Source organism: Poecilia latipinna, unplaced genomic scaffold, assembly GCF_001443285.1.
Source record: "Poecilia latipinna isolate Pla-1442-1.1 unplaced genomic scaffold, P_latipinna-1.0 Scaffold1809, whole genome shotgun sequence".
NCBI classification, from domain to species: domain Eukaryota; kingdom Metazoa; phylum Chordata; class Actinopteri; order Cyprinodontiformes; family Poeciliidae; genus Poecilia; species Poecilia latipinna.
The window spans coordinates 16,349-37,641 of NW_015114425.1; the positions used below are offsets into that span (position 1 = coordinate 16,349).

General features: G+C 41.1%; 1 protein-coding gene across 1 annotated transcript; it reads left to right on the forward strand.

The window, feature by feature from the left end:
- The first annotated feature begins 3,816 nt into the window (after positions 1-3,816).
- On the forward strand, positions 3,817-8,482 carry fzd10 (frizzled class receptor 10). Its single transcript, XM_015014369.1, has one exon. It carries the CDS (start codon positions 4,746-4,748, stop codon positions 6,492-6,494), a length of 1,749 nt encoding a protein of 582 aa, XP_014869855.1. The 5' UTR covers positions 3,817-4,745; the 3' UTR covers positions 6,495-8,482.
- Positions 8,483-21,293: the final 12,811 nt, after the last annotated feature.

The window sequence follows — 21,293 nt, forward strand, 5'->3', positions numbered from 1 at the left end:
AAACTCAACAGATGGAACAACCTGAACAGGAACGTAAACGCATCTATACCAGTTAAATACTGAAAACAATTATTGCTATTTTCACAGATTATTGTATCCATCATAGCGTCAATCAGGGGTAAACTCCTTGCAGTCCATCACATCTTAAATGCATTTCAGATGTTTCAGAATCCATGTTGAAATTTCTCAAAAGTGGCTCTGCTGCCGTTATGATTACTAATGCCAGTTTGACTCCAGTTCTCCTCGTGATGTCATAAGTACAGATAAACCAGAGTTTGCAGTCTTTTTTTTCATCCGTGTCCAGTTCAAAAGCCTGCACATTTGTCACCTAAGTGTGTTTTCTTTTTTTTTCTTTTCTTTTTTTTTTCTGTCGGTGTGCATTTGTTAGCGGGAAAAATACACTTTAAAATCAAACTGACAGTACTACCATGTATCAAGGAGTTTAAATTTCCGTCATATTCTCAATGCTATGAAACTTTATGACTTAAATTCCTGACCATATGTTCTCATCTGTTTTTAATTCTTTTTTCATGTCCTACTCTATTTCAGTGACATGCACGCATGAACCGAGATGCATACACATGCACTTTTCAAAGAAGGGGTAAAAAAAAAAAAAAAACATGTCACTACAACAAAAAGTGCAGTGAAACCTGCGTGGACACAGGGGAAACCAGCAAACTCCCTGAAAAGACCCCGCTGACTGGAAATGAGCTGACACACACAGTTATTTTGTAAAGACATTCCTTGAAGGAACAAAATAAAGGAAGAAAATCTGCTGACCCCAACAGTGACCACATGTTGATCGTTTGTTGTCTGCAGCGTGAGTGGAGCAAAGTTCTTGAGAGGTTATATATTCCACTTCCTTATATAGATAAGGATAGCATCAATCAAGGGTAAATTCCTCCTGTTTCTTCTACTTCATCGCCATCATATTAATATCTTTTTTTTTTTACATTATTCTAATATATGCTGTCTCGTCAGTCAATCACATTAGTAAAAACACCGTCTATACACAGATGTATAAATAAATCACCATTGCAGAAGTGGACCTCTAAGCAAAGCCACAAAGGCAGTGTCCAGATCTGATGAGAATACAGATCTCAAAGTTTACAAAAAAAAAAAAAAAGGCTAAGCAATTCCTGAATTATTGATGTAAGCTTTGCCTCTCTGGGAGAACAATGTCACTGCTTTGAGGCCGACATATTCAGAAGGAATGTAGCCAATTTCTTCTTATTTGTTTGCGTGTGGAACTTTCCTCATTGGAAAACGGAGAAGGAAAAAACAAAGGCAAGGCAGGAAATGAATGCAAGGTGTTGTTGAGATTTTGCAGTGACAATGCTGAGAAGAGCACACTGATCCCAGACTCCTTAAAGTGGATGTGGTTTTATCAACATCCTTATTTCTGCATAAATGCTTTTGCTTGAACTGTTACACCTCGGTGAGTCAAGAAACCAGCTCGACGTATAAGCAGTCTTTGCAGCCTCAGACAGAACAGAACAAGTTTACCAAAGCAGAAGCTGTACATGCACTAAGAAAAACATTAGATTAAATAGCTGTAAATGAAATGTAAAACTTTGGGGACTTTTGTAGAGGTTGCCATCTATGAGATGGGACTGTACGTCTTAAGGGAGCTTAGGTCGACTGAAAAAGGCTCAACAAAGGCTGGTTCTGTTCTGGTGAGAACATTGGAATCTCTGGAAATGATTAAGAATGATTCTTAATCAAATTAAGAATATTACAGATAGTCCTGACCAGCCTGTTCATGAGACTGCTGTACAACAACAACGTGTCTTAAGTCAGATGCTTTGAAACAGGCACTGCAATACACACGGCTACCGGACAACCTTCCTGCCCGCAGCCGTCACCGCCTACAACCGTTTGAAGAAACTTGAGTAATGTGAATTACAACAACGTTTAATTTCCCTATAGGGAATAATGTAGTATTTTTGAGATTTTGTTTAAAAAAAATGTAACTGTTGGAAAACGATGGTTTCACAAACACAAACCTAACCCTCAACTCTACCATAGCAGATCTAGTAGCATGCTATGGGCTTGTCCTTTTCTGTTTCACGTATTTCAGTATTTGCTTCATGTGGCCGCACAAAAGCCTGCAATATTTCATTTGTTTTTTTGTATGGCTGAAGACATTAACGCTCCACCTCTAATTGTCAGTTCAGCTTTTATGTTGCAGGCCTTTCAGAACTTTGGCCTCCAAGAAAAGGTTTGTTTATACCAAAAGATCTTAGTTATGCTCAAAAATATTTTATTTTATTTTATTTTATTTTATTTTATTTGCTGTTCTATTTATCTAAAATGTGATAAAAAAAATTGTACATTCTTATCATTTTACATGTATTCACAAATATTTTGATCTTTATTGTTCTGGTTACTATTTTTGAATTAGATTGCATCGCAAGTTTCGTTTTTTTTTTATTTGTTTCCTCACAGTTTCATGTGTAGTGTTTTTTTCTTTATGTTTTTCAGTGTTTACATTTTGTGTTATAGCTATAATGGATCCCCAAAATGTACACACTCCTGACGAATTGCCAAGGCTTTTTGATGTTAAAAAAATATGATTATGGAAAATCAGTTTGACTGAGAAACAAATAAATTCCTTACAGAGAAAAATCCCAAATTATAAATTATATGGATGCATGTGGATACTCACACACAAACGATTTTCTAAGCACATTTTGATCTCGTGTTTAGTCTTCTCAGAAACACCATTAACAACGACAGAAAATCTCTAGTTTCTCTAAATTCTCTGAAACTGATGAAAACGCAAGAAGGAAACCAGTGAGGGAGGCTTTCAGGAGCCTCACAGAAACATCACAGAATCTGCAGGAATTTCAAATGAGCACTTCTTGGTTCTACGCGTAACAAGAATCGTGTTTTTTCTCTGTAAGTCTGCGCTGAGAAGGAGAGGTTGAAGACTGAAGTCTTTTCTTTCAAAGAAAACATTAAGGCCTGGATAAAATCTCTCAAAATCTTGTAGGATAATGTGGTGTAATCTTATGAAACCACATTTAAACAAACTTAAACTGCTTGTTTACATCCAAAAAGCATGTTTGGTATGAAAAAATAACACATCATGCCAAGAGTGAAACATGGTGGTGGCAACACCATTCTCCAGAGTTATTTTATTTTTTTCTACCTTCAACCTCTTGTTGACTTTTGTTTTTGTCTTGTCAAGGTGGAGGAAGTTACTAGTCAGTTTTGACCCAAAACCTTCTTCTGTCTTCTAGAAAGGTGAAGATAAATAAACATTTTATTTACTGAGCCCAATAATACATTCAAGTCAATAATAAAATGGATTAATGAGGTCATAATGAAAGTTTTTGGGTGGCCTATCCAGAGTTCAGAACATAATCTGACAGAAAATTTGTGGGGCCTCCTGAAGAGGACTGTGAAAAATAATAGATGTCCTTTCAGTCTCATAGATTTTGAGAACTTTTGCGAGCCAATTGTGCAAAGTTAAGATAGTTAAAACACACTTTAAGGGTGTGCTTACTTATACTTACTGCAATTGTTTCTTTAATGCATCTGTTTGTTTTTCTTTTAAATTACACAGAATATATGTTTAATTAAGGGTTAAAAGTGTTTTTAAATGACATTAGTTTAAAAAAAAGAAAGAAAAAAAAAGAAGACGTTTGGTTTGGGGACCCAAAATGTCTCTAGCCCAGGGACCTGGATCCTCTTACATCCGGCACTGTGTGTGGATCATTAAAAACTAGTAGTTTCCACCTAAACTTTAATGTCGGCGCGCCTTCGAATCTCTGCGCATCCATGCTGCGCAGCATTTCGGGATTCTGCGAAACAAACATAAAGAAAACCCGGGAATAAAAACGCTTCTTTTATCATTTTACTGACTGAGTTTCTTGCAGAGAACAAACAACAGAGCGAGTAGGAAGTTTGCAGCGAGGCTTTGAAAAGTGCTGCACTGAACAAGCTGTTCCGCACGATTTGAAAATAATCTGCGTGTCAGTGTCATCTTTCTTATGCAAAGCAGCTGTCTTTGAAGGCGGATCTTTTGGCAGGTTAGACCGGGACGGAGACTCCGACCAGCTCAGACGAGCACAGCCACCAGACGCATCGAGCGCCTGCCCCGGGGAGGAGCGTAAATCCTGCGTTTCTTGGGAAACACTTTATATTATCCCGGAGGATTTTTCTTTCTATCTCACTTATTTAATTTAGAGTGCTTCGCACAAAGGGCTGGAACTACTTTTTTTCTTGTTATTCTCATTTTTAATTTTTTTATTTTTTTGGAAGTTGTTTCTCACGGACCGAAATCGCACTGCAGCAGGCGCGGAGGAGCACCTAAATGCCGATAAAGTGTCAGGAAGCGTGGAGGCGGACCGAACCGAAAGGAAACTAAAATAAAAATAAAATAAAATTAAGCGCATGGGGTAATTTCATGCACGGTGTCAGAGAGAAGTAACCAGGGGGCTTCTTCAGCCGCCAAAGTGAGAGAGCATGGACCTGACAGCGCGCTCGCAGCCAGGAAACACCGTCTCTCCATCGCGGGATTTCTCTTTTCATTCAACTCTGCAACTCTGAGCTGAGGAGAGGATGATGTTGCAGTGGTTAGTTAAGTAAGTTTCTCTACGCAGCACCTGCTCTGTTTCGGTTCAGACTATTTTTTTTTGTTTTTTTTTTTTTTTTTTTTGAGAGAGAGAGAGAAACTTGTGTTTTTCCTGGTTGCACTGAACAGTTGACTGCATTTTTCTTCAAGCTGAGAAGGGAGAATGTGTTCAGCTGTGATCCCGGTGCCTCTGCTGCTGCTGCTGCTGCTGTGGAGCAGGGGCAGCTCCTCCATCAGCTCTATAGATCCTGACTGGTCAGGAGAGGGAAGATGCCAGCACATCAACATCCCTATGTGCAAGGACATTGGCTACAATATGACTCGAATGCCAAACCTCATGGGTCACGATGATCAGAAAGAGGCTGCGCTGAAGCTGCAGGAGTTCGCAACGCTCATCCAGTTCGGATGCCACAGTCACCTCAAGTTCTTCCTTTGTTCGCTACATGCTCCCATGTGCACGGAGCAGGTGTCCAACCCCATCCCGGCGTGCAGGGTCATGTGCGAGCAGGTCAAGCTGAAGTGCTCCCCGATTCTGGAGAGGTTTAATTTCCCCTGGCCCGACTCTTTGGACTGTTCGCGCCTTCCGACCAAAAATGACCCAAACAACCTGTGCATGGAGGCGCCCAACAACGGATCAGACGAGCCCCCCAAAGTGTCCCACACTCAGCCTCCAGATTTTAGGCCGCAGCAGCCTCTGAGTGGGCAGGACCTGCACCTTAAGGACAGCGGTAGCAAGCAGACGTGCAATCCCGGCAAGTTCCACTTTGTGGAAAAGAGCCAGTCTTGTGCCCCAAAGTGCTACCCCAAAGTGGATGTTTACTGGAGTCAGGGAGACAAGCAGTTCTCCCTGGTGTGGATAGCCATCTGGTCCATCCTCTGTTTTGTCTCCAGTGCCTTTACCGTGCTTACTTTCCTCATTGACCCGCAGAGGTTCAAGTACCCCGAGAGGCCGATCATCTTCCTCTCCATGTCCTACTGTGTTTACTCCGTGGGCTACCTCATTCGGCTTTTTGTGGGAGCCGACAGGATAGCCTGTGACAGAGACAATGGCGTGCAGTATATAATTCAGGAGGGCCTGGAGAGCACCGGCTGCACCATCGTGTTCCTCATCCTGTATTATTTTGGCATGGCCAGTTCCCTCTGGTGGGTCATCCTGACTCTAACTTGGTTCCTTGCTGCCGGAAAGAAGTGGGGCCACGAGGCCATCGAGGCCAACAGCAGCTACTTCCACCTGGCAGCGTGGGCCATCCCAGCCATAAAGACCATCATGATACTGGTGATGAGGAAGGTGGCCGGCGACGAGCTGACGGGCGTTTGCTACGTGGGCAGCATGGACGTCAAAGCTCTCACGGGCTTTGTACTCATTCCTCTTTCCTGCTACCTCATCATCGGCACGTCGTTCCTGCTCTCCGGCTTCGTGGCCCTCTTCCACATCAGGAAGATCATGAAGACCGAGGGGGAGAACACGGACAAGCTGGAGAAGCTGATGGTGCGCATCGGCGTCTTCTCCGTCCTCTACACCGTCCCCGCCACCTGCGTCATCGCCTGCTACTTCTACGAGAGACTCAACATGGACTACTGGCGCATCCTCGCGGAGGAGCAGAAGTGCGTGGATGGGAGCGGGCCGGAGTCGGACGAGTGCGTCATGAAGGCCTCGATCCCCGCCGTGGAGATCTTTATGGTGAAGGTCTTCATGCTGCTGGTGGTGGGCATCACGAGCGGCATGTGGATCTGGACCTCAAAGACGCTGCAGTCATGGCAGAACGTGTTCAGCAGGAAGCTGAAGAAGAGGACGAGGAGGAAGGCGGCCAGCGTCTTCACCAGCAGCAGGCCTTACATCAAGCCTCACCCGTCCCTCAAAGGGCAGAACACCAAGTACGAGCCTACGCGGCAGCCCCCGACGTGTGTGTGAAGCGGGCCCAAACAGACTTTTAAAATCCTAAAAGCGAGACTGGTCCAGAAAGCACAGAGGTTCATGTTTTATTTATGCCTCATGCATTGAGAACATACATGTTCTTTTTTTTTTTTTTGTTTTTTTTGTATTTTCTGCAGTGTTTTTTCAAACAAGAGCAGCCTTTGTTTGAAAAAAATCTGCTACCCCTTCACTCGCTTGTTCTTTTGAGGAACTTGGAATAACAGAAAAAAAGAAAATCCTATTATTTCCCGGACAAAAAGAGTGGAGTAAACCGTTTGGATGTGCCACGGCGTTACTTGAATAATGTGCAATAGATGTTTTCCTTTCTGGCTAAAAAGACACTTGTACTGTTGGTGACAGATTACAGACAATGTTAGGACCCCAGTGCACAATGGAGGCAAATGGTCAGAGAGATGAGTGCTGTTTCCAGGCTTTTTTCATGGAAATTCAGCCTGTTTTCATATATGTTTGAACTGGACTGAAAGCAGCTGCTGAAAGGCGCTCCAGATCCTTATGAAACACCCATTGTGAGGCGAATCCTCGCAATAAATTAATCAAGCACTCGATATTGAAAAGATATTTGTCCACTGTGTTCTTCTGTTGTTGTTGTTTTTTTAATTTCTTTGCTGTTTTATAGTGCAAAGGAGTGTTTGTATATGTTTCTAAAAAAGAAAAAGCCAATATTTTATAGAAAAAATAATAATAAAAAAAAGAACTAGTTTTAATTGTTTTTGCAAAGCTGGAATCTCTGAGTGAGTGTCTGTTGATCAGATGGCCTTTTAAACTCTCACTGCTTTTAATTGGAGTTATCCTTTTGCCACTCAAAATATTTTAATACTTTGATTAAAAGATTACTTTTAAGAAAGAAAAAAAAAAAGAATAGCCATAAACATAGCTAATGAGGGCCTCCAAAAGCCTATTTTTTGCTATCTGGTAAATGCTCCAAATGTACACTGGCCCTCTGAAACAGAAATGGCATTTCTGATCTGAATATCTTGCCTTACTTTGTAGAAAATGGGACATTGTTCTGAAATGAGCTGCAGGCAAAGAGTGGCATCTCTATTCTTGCTGTGAAGTGTTTGAAAAAGAAACTGCTGTACTTTTGTGCTCATTCAATTTTGGCCTTATCTAAAGAAGAAGGGAAAAAAAGCTAAAAGAGAAAAAAGAAGATGAAAAGGCTGAGTGCGGCCTTACTTTGTTCTCTGCGTGAGACGTATGGTTTAATTTCTCCATCATATTTTAATATCACGCAACATAATGTCAAAACAAAACAAAAACAAAAGCCTTTATTCCAAAGAAATCTGGATCATCTTCCTGTCAGGATAAGTGGCATTCCTTTAGATGTTGAAAATTATTTATTAATTCTTAACAACATGGATGACTGTGTTACAAAGGTGTTTCCCTGTTGTCTGGATCACATTTTTCATTCATTATGACATTTATGGGAGTCTCTTTAGGAGGTGTTTTTTCTAGTTTCTTACCGGATCGGAACAAAATACAGTTTTAATTTCAAATCTTATTTCTTTCTCTCCGACCTTTGTTTCTGTTTAACTCATCCGCATCTGTAAAGCGATTAAACAATTTTCCTGATGTCACTCAAGACCGGATGAGAGTGTCTGAAGTTGGAGGAACACTTTAAAGCTGAATGTGTTGTTTCCTATCGGCGGGCCGTTTTAAAAGGAGTCGAGCATTGTTTTAAAGCGGCTATTTTAATTATCCACAGGGATTTAAAAAACTAAATACGTTGATGTTGGTGTCGTCACACTGATTCACATGCTGAGGGGCCACAAGTCTGGTCTTGAACGCACGTAACGGCGATTGTCTCTGTGGTCCTGTTGGAAAAGCATGGATACTTCATTCATATGTCAGCTTTTTTCTTTTTTTTTTTTAAACAAGGTTTAAAAATATGCAGGGATACTGAGCGTTTGTCAGAAGGTAGGACTCGTTTTGGGTTTTTGATGTTCGAATGTCCTTTTCTTGAAGAAGAAGAAGTAGAAGAAGAAAGAAAAGCGGGTTCTCTGTGGTTTATTAACCTTTCTGAGGAGTAGTGTTCCTCCGTCCCCGAGGGCATTCAAGTTCCAGCGTCGACCCGACCAGTTTCAACAGTCAAAAAGCACATGACTCACAACCTCTATGTGGCTGAATCAAAGTCAGCCAGTGTCTATTGATACTCTGAGCAGCAGAAAAGGTGTGAGCGTTTCTGAGAGCCTCAACAGAGGCCACCTGGATAAGAGCCCCCGAGGTGTCTGCGAGGCTGTAAATATAAATGACAGTTACCACCTCTCTCCAGGACTTCACTTCTCTTCTTGTCCTCTCTTCAAAGGAGGAGAAGAAAAAAAAAAAAGTCTGCTCAGAGCAAGGGCACAACACCATTTTTTTTTCCAGCTTAATTCACTCTCAGCTGCGCTTGGGCTTTTAGGAGTAGAAATGTTGATTCGTTAACCCAGTGTTATCGAGATGGGAGTGTTTTTCAGTGGGATGGTATGTATAGAAAAAAGAGAGAGAGAGAGGGAGAAAAGGTTCACGTTGGGCTTCTTCCAGGGACGTATCAAATAAGATGTTACCTTAGGAGGAATGAGGGGAATCCCAGTTCAACCCGCGTATAAATCACGTACCCATGTCATGTCAATTCACCTCTCTCTCTTCACCAAACTAAAGAGAAAACAGCGGTTTAATGGTGTGTAAAATTAAATATTCTGAATGAAAGAGATTTGTTTGTAACTTGTGTTGCTAATCACTACTTGATAACTGAAGACAATGCTTCCGGCTTTTCACCTGCCTTTGCAAGAGCCGAGTCGTTTCTTGAGAGAAAGTCCTGCAGAATCATAATCCGTCCCTTGGTTTCATAATAATAAATGACTTGAACCCTGTGGTTCTCACAGTTTTTTATGTCAAGAACCACAACAGTACGTGTCAGAGCCAGCCCAATATTTTAAAAGGCCCTGAGCAGGCTTTCATTCGAGGGCACACTTCCAGACGAACTTGGTAGAGTCGGGGAGGAGGAGCAGGTTTTTAGGTTCTTTTGTTCACGAGCAACCGCAGTGAAAAAATGCTGAACAACTGTGAAACACTTACAGTGTAAATGAAGTGTGAAACCAGCTCACACGTAGGCACCAGAAATACTTAAATTAGTTTTAATATATAAATGAACAATACAATAAATCATGCAGATATTGCCATTTTATGATAAAAATGATTTTACAGCTCAAATAGACTATAGCTCTGGCCCAGGTTTCTTTTTCAAATATCACTTTCTTGAAAGACATTATCTGATAAAATTACTTTACAGTTCAAATGATACAGAGTTTGCTTATGTCAGGCCAACTCATGTCCATTTTATAAAAATGTAATCATTTTGAAAGACATTTCAACTCTGACTTTTTCAATTTATGCCTGGATGACAGAAATATGAAAAATATTCATTCATGCTCCTCCAAGGGTTGAGAAAATCAGTTTTATATGCATTCATTCTGAAGTTACGTTTTTATCCATTTTGATGTAACTCGTAAAATTTACAAATAGATCCCTAAACATGACCTCAAAATCCAACATGGCTGCCTTGTGTAATCAACCATTAGCCATAACTGCAGTGATAATTTTTTTTTTTTAATGTTTGAATCTTACTTTCACACAAACAAATGCAACCTCAGTTAGTGAAAATGCTGAAAGTACAAAATTCATTGATATGCTAACAAACAGTATAAGCTTGTTTATTAGTTTGTGTTGTAAGTGAACACACCATTTAGGAAATCCTACTGGCTTTCTAACTTTTCATTTGACTCATTATTAATTGGAAAATATGTCATTCCGAGATCCAAGTTTTGATTGCAAAGGTCAGCGTGACTTTTTCCACCAGCACTTGTTCCTGGTTCTCTCTTTTGTTTTCTCTTTTTTTAAAGTCTGCTTACGTATATCATCGTTTTTGTAGGTAACGACTCCTGTATTCCAAAGTTTCTTTCAAGGTAGCCCAAGTTCCACTGGCGGCCATTATTCCACAGATTGAGGGGCGTGGCTTTGACCTTTTGTTGTTCCAGTCGCTGTATGCAAGGATTTGCGGGGAATTTGTGTGGCTTTCTGTCCCTTTTTGCGAGCCGTCATAAAGGCCTCCATTACATACAGTGACGTGAATCAGGCTGCTGGGGATGACTGGCAACAGAGACGACCCCACTTTGATCTGACTCTGAGGCGACGCCCCGTGTCCTCATCCTCAGCTGCTCCTGCAGCACCTGTTTGCCAGTTGAGGCTTGTCTGGTTTGAAGGCAACGCTCAGCCTCTCGGTGTCATACGCTCAAACGTGACGCGTGTATACACGCTAGACGCACGCACAAAGGAATGCGGCTGGTCTTCCAGGGCGGGCGGGTTCGCTCAAATGCGCCAGACCCCGATTGATTCAAAGGGGCGTATTTTTTTGTTTTGTTTTGTGTGTGTGTGTGTGTGTGTGTGTGTGTGTGTGTGTGTGTGTGTGTGTGTGAAATGATGAAAGGAGCGACCGTAAGATGTTCAGGTCCATAAATTCTGAGTTTTGTGCGTGAGGTGTGTTTCGCGCTTTGAATAGGCACACAGAGTGTTGAATCTAGGGCAAAGAGCACAGCGTATGTGCGCAGTCTGCAACAAGACGCGCTAATAATAGCTCAACGTCTCCAACACATCAGTCTGATCTGGAGGTAATTGTTCCCAGTCACATGCTGAAGGTGAGAGTAATTACATAAAACCTGGCAACAATATGCTCTCCCCCCTTTTTTTTTAAATGCATAATGAACTGGCTCACAGGCAGAGGCGGAGCCAGAGGGGGGTCCGGGGGGGCCAGTGCCCCCTCTGTCATCTGATTGGCCTCCCAGTGGCCCCCCCTGATGATTGACATGTAACAGCACCAGGTCATTCCTGTACATTATTTGGAATCATTCTAAGCCAACCTAATATCTAAAGAAGAAAAACAATAATAAATATATGAAAAGAAAATGTATAAAACTTTATATAAGTCCATGTGATGACATAAATAAATAGATTTACATCAGGCGCGATACCAGCCTCCTTTATACTTGTACTCATAAAAACGAGCTGACATTGTTCTCCTGTATGTTTCAAATGTGCTGCGCTGTGGTGCAACTCAAAGGCTAAAGCCCTTCATACCTGGTGGTTGTAAAACACCAAGAAGTTATTTACTGATCCTCCACAAAAACCCCCCCCAAAAAACCGAAGAGGGGCCGACAATGTTCGTAGTTTGGAGCAGAGGTGGAGCTAGAGTTTTTTCGTTGTCCATCAAAGAAAAAAATAATTTTATTTCCAATTTGTAGTCATCAAACGAAACATTTAGTATTTCTCTGCGAGACCGTTTTTGAAATCAGGTAACATTTCACGAAATGACGTGATTAGAAGACGGCAGAACTCTGATCGTTTCCTGATCACTTCCTTCGGCCTGCGGGAGAAAAATCCCGCAGAAGCGGATCAGCTGCGCTACACGCTCCAAAGCCTCTGGTTCGTTAAAGCGTCCAGATCAGAGGTGATTCTCTGACAGATATTGTTCTTAGTGTGATTAATAATGAGCTCCACGATGTTCTCTGTTCTCTGTGCGTAAAGTTGAAACTGCCTGCGCACCAAGTGTCAGCTTCATTTGTTCACAGTCTGGACAGAAATGAAATTAAGCGACTCCACTTAAATTACCATTAATTCACCCGCTGCGGTCTGAACGCACAGCTTCACAAATTCTTCCTGGTTGCATCTGCAGAGAAATCTGCGCTGGTTCATCGACATTTGGATCTGTATGAACCAAACCGAACAATTGAACTCTGCGAGATTTTTTTTCTTTTTCTTTTTTTTTCTTTTTAACCCTGTGCAGGGTTCGGGCGTGCGTTTTTACCAGGGTTTTTTATTTTTATTTTTTGCATGGTTTCGCTTCTCCAAAACGGACAGATGTTACGTCTGCCGCGTTCCTTCTGAGCATCGCTCTCCTTCTGGGCCCAGAAGGGTAACTACTTCACCTCCATTTGTTAAAACTGCAGGGCGAGTTAAGTTTAATTCTTCGCAGCGGCAGAGCCGCGTCCGCATTGGTTGTGCAGTGGACTGCGCATGGATCTAATTAACTTCTGCACCTTTATTTATTTCCTCGAAATAAACTGACAGCTCCTCTGTTTAGACTATAAATGGATTAAAACAACGTTGTATTGTCTTTAGTTTTCTCTGTTGTGTACTGGAGACTGGAGTTAAAGGCGCCATTTCAACTAAAGATTTGCAATGATTTTCCTAACCAAGGTGTCCTGTCCATCACTCTTCAACACGCTGTCAGCTCCCGGTCAGAAAGCATTTAGTTCAGTGTCCATGAGATGATATTCAGAAAGGATTTTTTTATTGAATGATTTTAGTTGCCTCTGCAGTGAAATCTTTGCGTAAAGTCTGTCATGTCTCCATGTGAAACAGTTAAAGGTGTTTATATATATATATATATATATATATATATATATATATATATATATATAGATGTGCGCACGTAAATTTTGCCTTTTGCCCCCCCAGAGGTAGTCCTGGCTCCCCCTTTGCCCCCCCAACTTTAAAAGTCTGGCTCCGCCACTGCTCACAGGCCCTCTGCCGATCAAACAAGTGTTTGATAGTGGCTTTGGTTTGAAAGAAGCCTGAATATGTTTATTTGCATGTGGAGGAGCGAGTGACTTTGAGGTGGAGATCAGGCAGATTAGTGTTAACTGACACAGACCTGTGCAAACAGACACTCCCCCTGAATGCAGGCGCTGCAGCGGCACTTCGTCTGAGGACCGGAGCACGGCGGCTCCCGCTCCTTTTCAGACGTGGCTCTTTATGTGCAGCCTCCTCCTCTCGGTTTGATGTTCTTCGTGTTCGGTTTTGCCTCATTTGGCGTTTCGCAGGTTAACTGGGTGCGAACTGATGAAGTGGAGAACAATGTGAGACAGGGGAATTCAACAAAAATGTAAGGGTTTTTAGTTTTTTTACGATAACTGGAGAAAAAAAATCTAAACGTTAAGACTTTGAAATTTTGACATTCATCATCTTGTCTGATTAATAATGCGCAACAAGTGCAATTTTTTAAAATTGGTTTTGTCAACCTAAATTTAAAAAAAAACCTAAATTTAAAACCTAAATTAAAAAAAAATAAATTAATTAATTAATTAATAAACATTGCTATGCAAACACCTTGAACATTTCACAACAAAAAGTATTGCTTCACTTAATATGAAACTGAAGTGATGGATGATTTAACTTTTTTTTTCTTTCAAATGATCCAATTTCTTTGCGGAGCCGTCTTTCACTGCAATCACGAAGTCTTCTGCTGCCATCTTTGCTAATTTAGACAGAAATTTACTTTGTTTTGTTTTTTGCAAAAATACTCAAGCACAGTTCGATTTTATATCTGTGAATATTGACTTTTGAAGTTCTGGCAAAGATTCTGGACCTGATGCTGCAGGTGTGGCCTTTGACTGGATAATGAACCACAGCCCAAGTTGTAAGTTGAGAAGGTTTTCTTCCAGGATTGTCTTGCATTTATCTTCCTATCAACTCTGACCAGCTTCCCTATATACTTCTTAGGAAACACCCACAGCATGATACAGCCGCCACTGTGTGTTCCAGTAGGGATTAGAATGTGATATGCAGTTGTAGTTTTCCTCCAAACGCCATTTTCCATTTTCCCTGTTGGTGAAGAAGTGGAGTGAGCACTGTGGGGGGTTTCTCTTTATAAACAAATTAATATTTTTAAACTTTTGTCCTGATATAATCGTATTCTTGCTCTTCAGAAAACGTGAATTTCGCACAAGCTATCATATCTAAACAGAAAATATTACACACCATGGTTGCAAATATGTACAATTTCTTGTTTCGGGTTCAAATAAGGTTGTCCTATATAATAACTAATCGCCATACTAGTGATATATTTTATTCAGAAGAGAGATTACTCCTAAATTCTTATGCTTGAGTGTATGTTAAAAAAAAACAACAAAAAAACTAATGCTTCTCAGTATTGTTACAAAGGCAGAAACATGTCTGACGGATGGAGCGGGGAAAGCAAGCACAGCGTGATATTGTCCACATTTGTGTATGTTTATGTTTCTGTGTGTGGGGTTTTTGGCAGTATAGGAGCTATAGAGAAAAAAAAAAGAAAAAAAAACGGATGATGAAGAAATTCTGGCAGAGCTCATGAACGCCACTGAGAGAAAATGCCTGTGGTTCAAAGCCTCTTCTCAGCAAACTTAACAAAGGAAGATGGCATAGAGGGGGAGGACATCAATGGGAGCTACACAATCAGCTGTCACATAAACTGGGAGAAAACCTCCCGGCTTTTCTGGCTGACTCTATTGCATGGCATTTGACTATTTTTTATATTAACTCCATTAAATGGACAGGGGGCAAAGTAAGATGTGAGATGACACATTTGTAGATAAAACAGGGAGATGTGTCAGAATGCATTAAATCTAAAGGAATTGCTCTGAATTTGCTCTATATTTTTTTGGTCAGTGTACATGAATTATAATTATTCCAGTAGGGAGAGTAATATCAGAAGACACTTTAATGTCTGTACAGTGTCCGGTATTCATCCAACACAGCATAACAATATGTAGCCAGTCTTTGATAGTTTTACAAGTTTTACATTCTTGATTTGCACCAATCAAGAGAAGAACAAATTGTACAAGAAAAACATAGATTTGTTTAAATGTAGCTTAACAGAGATTAGAGGCCTTGGAAAAGCATTCATGTCCCTTGGAACCTGATACATTTTGCATCGTTAAAGTCACATCCAGTAGACCGACAGGAACGTCACAGTGAAGTGGAAGGAACTCAATACATGCTTTCCAAAATGTATTTATAAGTAGTAATCTGAAAATGATGCGAGTATTGGTTTTGAGAGCTCACTGTTGTCCTCATGACAATTAAGGGGTTATAAAACAAATTGACAAAAAATGTCAGTGTCCGGGTGTGTACAGGAGTGTTTTTGGAGACTCGCACTTGTACCTACAGCAAAAGGATGTTTCCACAAAGCGCAGACTCACGGGGGCTGAAGGCAAACTTTTCAGGTTTTTGTCTGTGGTAATATTTTGAAAACCAAGTATTTCTTTCATGATATTATACTACTTTGTGTTGGTCTATTACATAAATTCCCAATAAAACTTGTGATTCTTAAACAGCAAAATCTGAAAACATTTAAGAGCTTTAAACACTTATCGCAAAGGGCATACGAAAGCACTTGATGACAAAGTAAGGCAGGATTCAAATGAGCCTAACTAATTAAATGCAGACTAATTTACTTATATTCCACTAACAGTAGCAACATGCTGAGTGTGTTTAAGTATTTTGACATTTCTGCTTATTAATCACGGTCTTGATTAAGAGATTAGAAGCAGTTTAGATCACAAGTAAACAGTTCAAAGCAAAGCACAAAGTAGCTTAACTCCACCATTTATCAGCTTGATGTTTGTGTTTTGTCACATTTTTGTGGGCAAAAGTTATGCAGAGTATCTTTTTTTCTTTTTTCGTTCTTTTTTTTTGTCTCCCCCTTTGAGACATCAGCTTAATAAGAACGGGCACACACAACACATAACATGTGCTGGGCCACAGCTGTCCGGGACTATGTCTCGTTTTGCTCTCAGCTTGCTTTATGGAGTGACAGGGCTGGAAGCAATTTGCGGTAAGCGCCGAGAAACAGTTGGGGAGATTATAAACAACTCCATTGTTGGGTATTGCAACTGTATCTGATAGTACATGTGTTCCTTGGAGTAATCAGGCTACAGGCTGCTTGAAGGATCTGGATTTCCTGGACACTGGTGGCAGACGAGATTGTCTGGTCCTGATAAAAGTAATGGGAGTGATGGCAGAAGCGACTAATCTGCCCAAGGAAGGGGTCAGGACCCACTTATCTGGGCTGAGTGGAAAATAACAGCCCACTTCAAGGGCCCAATCTGTGAGTTGCAGTCGGAAAACTTAGTAAAAGAAGAGGAGAAAAAAAAACACACAAAATGCACTTTTTGGCCAACCGCCGTTTTTGTTTACTGTGCCTTTCTGGCTCTGAGACCTTATTTCACACCAAAATTTGTCTTCTGAGCTTTTCATGCGAGACTGGAGGCTGTGGAGGGTTTGTTTGAATTTATAAGCTTGTCAAAACTTGAATAACATACAGTTGTGTGTTGTTTCTTTTTTCTTTTTTTGTTTTTTTTTAGCTATTATGGCTAGGGAAGTTCCATAATAACAATATATATATATATATATATATATATATATATATATTCTTGCTCATAAAACAGCTGCTGTATGACAGGCCTGAGCCAAAGCCGTCGCAGGCTGTGGTAAGGATGGTTCCATGGAGGCATGTCAACAATGTGGCTTCGTATTTGCAGCAGAACACCTGCGATAGCTCGTTCATGAACGCTTGCATCACAGTAATCCCATTAGCAACTGTACGAATGTAAAGAGCTAAATTTAGCTTTGCATCGGATCATTGCTTAGGGTCAAGGCTTTGAGCTGCGATAGGAAGATTCACTGAGCAACATCAAGGGGAGCATCCGTTCTGTCCTCCAAAGGAGGAGAGCAGGCGGTTAGCACCGCGGCCTGTGAAGCAGGAAACTAGTGAATAAATGTAGGCCGGGATGAAGTGCTGGGTGGTGCTGCTGCAGGAATTCGGCTCTGATTGCAGTTTTTACGAGTTTCTCCGTACATCTGGCCACGACTGTGTTATATCCAATTGTAGAGAAGTATTTTTCAAGTTCATACAATACAGAAGCTTTCATTAAGCTTTTCTTTTTTTGTTTTTTTACATTTAATCCATTGATATGATGCGTGAACAGTCACATATTCTTGAAAAAGAACTTAAAAGAACTTTTACAAAGCACACAGTGTGATGCCACACACACACAAAAATAAGTCAATAAAAACATTTCTTGTGGTATCATTGTCATTGCTTGATTAAATTTTACATAAATTGTGTGTTTGTTCAATTTATGTAGTAGAACGCTGCTCGGTTCCATATAATATTTCTGACCGAAGTTATTAGGAGTCACTGGAGCCTTTAGGAGCCTGCATTTATGGCAAAGCATATTCGTGTTGTCGAATGGCCAAGTCAAAGTCCAGGCCTAAATGTACTTTAGAACTTGTGATAAAACTTTTTACATTACGGTTCAAAGATGCTGTCTTTGAACCTTATAATTGAAGTTCTGGCTCAACTTCAATTATTTTTCAAAGAAAATGAACCAAAATATCAGAAGAGACACACGAGGAAAAACCAACTGATTGACTCAGGAGAGCTGAATATAAATTTATTCACAGTTTAACACTACTTGCACTGAGATTAGAATATTTTCCGTTGTCACCCAAAATCTGAATTGCAGGTTACGGTTTGTGACATAACAACATGAGAAAACATCCGAGGGGGTATGAAAACTTTGCTGGGTTTCCCTGTGTAGAATGCCACTCGGCACGCTGCTCTACTCACCGGCTCTCTGCGTCCTAACCTCTGCACACACCCTGACAGGGAGTCACCAGCTCCCTCAATAAGTGAACCGGGCCGAGTGGAAGCAGGAGGCAGGAATGCATGTGCTCCGGCTGAGTGTTGTTTAACCCCGTTGAATCAGTCACTCTAGTCTGAATGCAGCAAGAGGTTCAAAGCGGATCAGCGGAGGTCAGGCAGGACACCGAGCGCCTCTGAAGCAAGCCGGACAGTTCTGAGGAGCACTTTGAGGGCCACTCAGTCAGTTCATTGATATTCAAGCATTTGACCTGTGGACAACGGGGATGTCACCGAGGTTAAGACAGCACATTGTACCGCGCCAAAAAGCCAGGGGTTCCCCCCCACCCTCAACCGGCCCTCCTTCTCCCTCCGCACGGTTGTCATGGCAAGCACATGACTCCGTCCGCACTATGTCACACTCATGTGGGCACATTCTCCTTTTCATTCCCTCTTTCTTTTCTTTCTCTGACTTTCCGTCATGCTGTTCCACAGAGAGGGGGTGGGGAGGTCACCAAAGAAATCTCTCTGAACGCCGACAATGCCCAGTGTGTCACGGACATCCGCATGGTACACATACAGTGCAAAGAGGAGCAAGCACTGTAGATTCAAGGAGTTTTTTTTTCCTTCCCCACAAATAAAAAACCAAAAACACTCGCCTGGCAACAGATAGATTTCCTCAGTCCGGTGGGAACTGAGACAGTTTTATATCTACCAACGTGTCGGGTCAGGTAGTGACTCAAAGTTGGAGGTCCAAGAAACTTTCAGCTACGTCTCACCCTGCTTAAGTGTGAGCTGCTGCCGTTATTCCAAATGGAGAGTGACGACATGCGTATCGTCAGATTTGTTTAGCAAAAAATCAAACCACGGCCTGATACGATCAAAAATCCTTCAACAAAAGTTAATTTGATTTGCTAAACCTACCCACTCATTAACTTCATTGCGTCTGCAGTCTGGAAATAACTGACACGCGTTTGGCAGTCGGTATTCGCAATCTCCCCTTGTCACACAAGTATGTCCCTAGAGCCAGTGTCAAGGAGATTAGGCTGAAAGGAAAATTGCTGCGGCATTGAACGGCCGAGCTGGCGAGTCTGTGCTCCGAGGTGATGGGGCATGTCTGTGCCTCACCCCAACTGAACCTTGAAGGCTGCTGCTGCTGTTGGCACTGTAATTACAGAGGTTAGGCATAAATCACAGGGAAAGGAGGTGGGAGAGTGAAAGACTGAAGCCACACTAAGAGGGCAGGGAAAGTTGAGAGATGGGGAGACAGCCAGCCTCGGGGCTAATGGAGGCCCCTGACATTCAGAAGCAAACTGTTCCCTCCCAAATGCTCCCCCCCCCCCCCGGGCTCTTCTTGTTTTTGTTTTTTTTTTTACATTTTTTTCTCCGTCTCAGCTCTACCACAGCCAAAGACACATGGCTCAGGTTATACATGGCAGAGATGCGGCTCAGTGGACAAAGTCCTAAGACGCTCTGACGGCAAAGTGACAGTTTGCAGAGAACTGCCAGATGTTTTTGACTTATTTATTCTCTTTCTATGCAACAAAGGCATTCCAGGCTGAGAGCTTTATGCATACTTGTCACCTATATATATATTTTATGTTAATTTAGGACTTCAATGGAATATTTGAAATTGACAGTTGGATGAACGCCTTTGAAAACAAGCTATTTGAGCAATCTTCTTAGCAGAAATGGTAGCTAACTCACTGAACATTGGTTAGCTTCCAGACACAGACCCAGCTTTTGTATGTACTCCACAAATTTTCAATAGGGTTGATTTCCGGATAATTCCAGAAACTTAATGTTTGCCTGCGTAAACCGGCTTTGATGTGCATTTGAGATTATTGCTTTCTTTGTTTTGTTTTGAACACCCAGATGAAAGGAAACCAGTTAGGCCACTCGCGCAAAACGAAAGCTACCCAAACACCAGCGTCACTGTCCGCAGACAGAAGACAGTTTGACATGAACATGAATTTAAAGAATGCCAACTGAGATTGAACTATTTGGGCAGTCGATGACGTACGTTCAGATGGACTCAAAGTGGAATAAAATACCAGCGTGATGGTGGTGGCATCATCCTGAGCTTCACGGCCAGCTTGGCACAAAATGGGTGCAAGAATGAAGGAGGAGGAATACGTCCAAATGGTTAAATTAAGAATTAAATCAACAACTCGAATAACAGCTAAATCTAACAGAGTAGGCTGTTCAGGACAATAATCCGAAACACACCCAAACCAGTTTGGCAATGGATAAAGTATAGGCAAACTTTGTTTTTTATTTAATTAAGCTTCGTATCCCTATTGAAAATGCATAAATGCTTTTCATGCCTGGAAAAAAAAAAAAAAAAACACAAACACACACACACAAAAGCAATTGCTTTGCCAGTTCTGTCAAGAGCAGTCCTTAAAGATTCAACCTGAATCATTCCAGAAGCTCGTTGATGGCTGCAAAAATCACATTGTTTCTCTCCAATTTGCTAAGAGTATTTATCCAAACACTGGTGTGTATGTGTGAGCCTGTATCTATACTGTAGTTTTGAAACTGTACAGATAAGAGAAAACTCATGTTAAATTCAAACATTGTCACCTAATTTCAGTTTTTGCAAACGTTTTAAGTCTGACACCTGGCAGTAAAACACTGGACCCCTGCGAGGAAAAATGGGAATAGACAATGGTTGGGTGGATGGTGTTACATTTCTGTTTTTTTGTAAATACCATAAAATGTAATTTTACTCCAGTGAAATGTAAGTGTATTGAAGTTAGAAGCCTTCTTATATTTTAACCAAATAATGTATTCTTTAAAAGTTGAAAGGCAACAGAGCACAAACCAACAACATCAATAAACTGTCCTGTATCAAATACCTAAGCCAATAATAATATACAAATTAAACAAATAAGAGGTTTGAATAATTGAAATCTAAAATTGGATTCATTTTACCACATTTACAGAGGACTATCTTTGTATGCACATGTCTTTCAAAACACATAAATCTCACAGACAAATAACATGGCCTCAAATTAAAATCACCGTTCCTGAAAGAACAGCATGTTTACATTTGAGCCTGGTCTCACATCCTTGTCTTAGCAAGGCACATTCATGTACTAAAGAAAGCTGGACGCATCACATAACTTAGGAGGAGAATATGGAGTCTCACTGATCATATTTTTATCTAACTTTAAATTTTACTTGCCCTTTCCATCACATTTAAAAAGGCAGTTTCTGTCCCTAACCATATCCAATTACTTTAATCTATAAGTCCTAAATATTGCATGATACAGCAACATCATTTTTCATCAGTGGTGATTGATTTTAGATGTCACAATTCCCTCCACTTTTCAAAT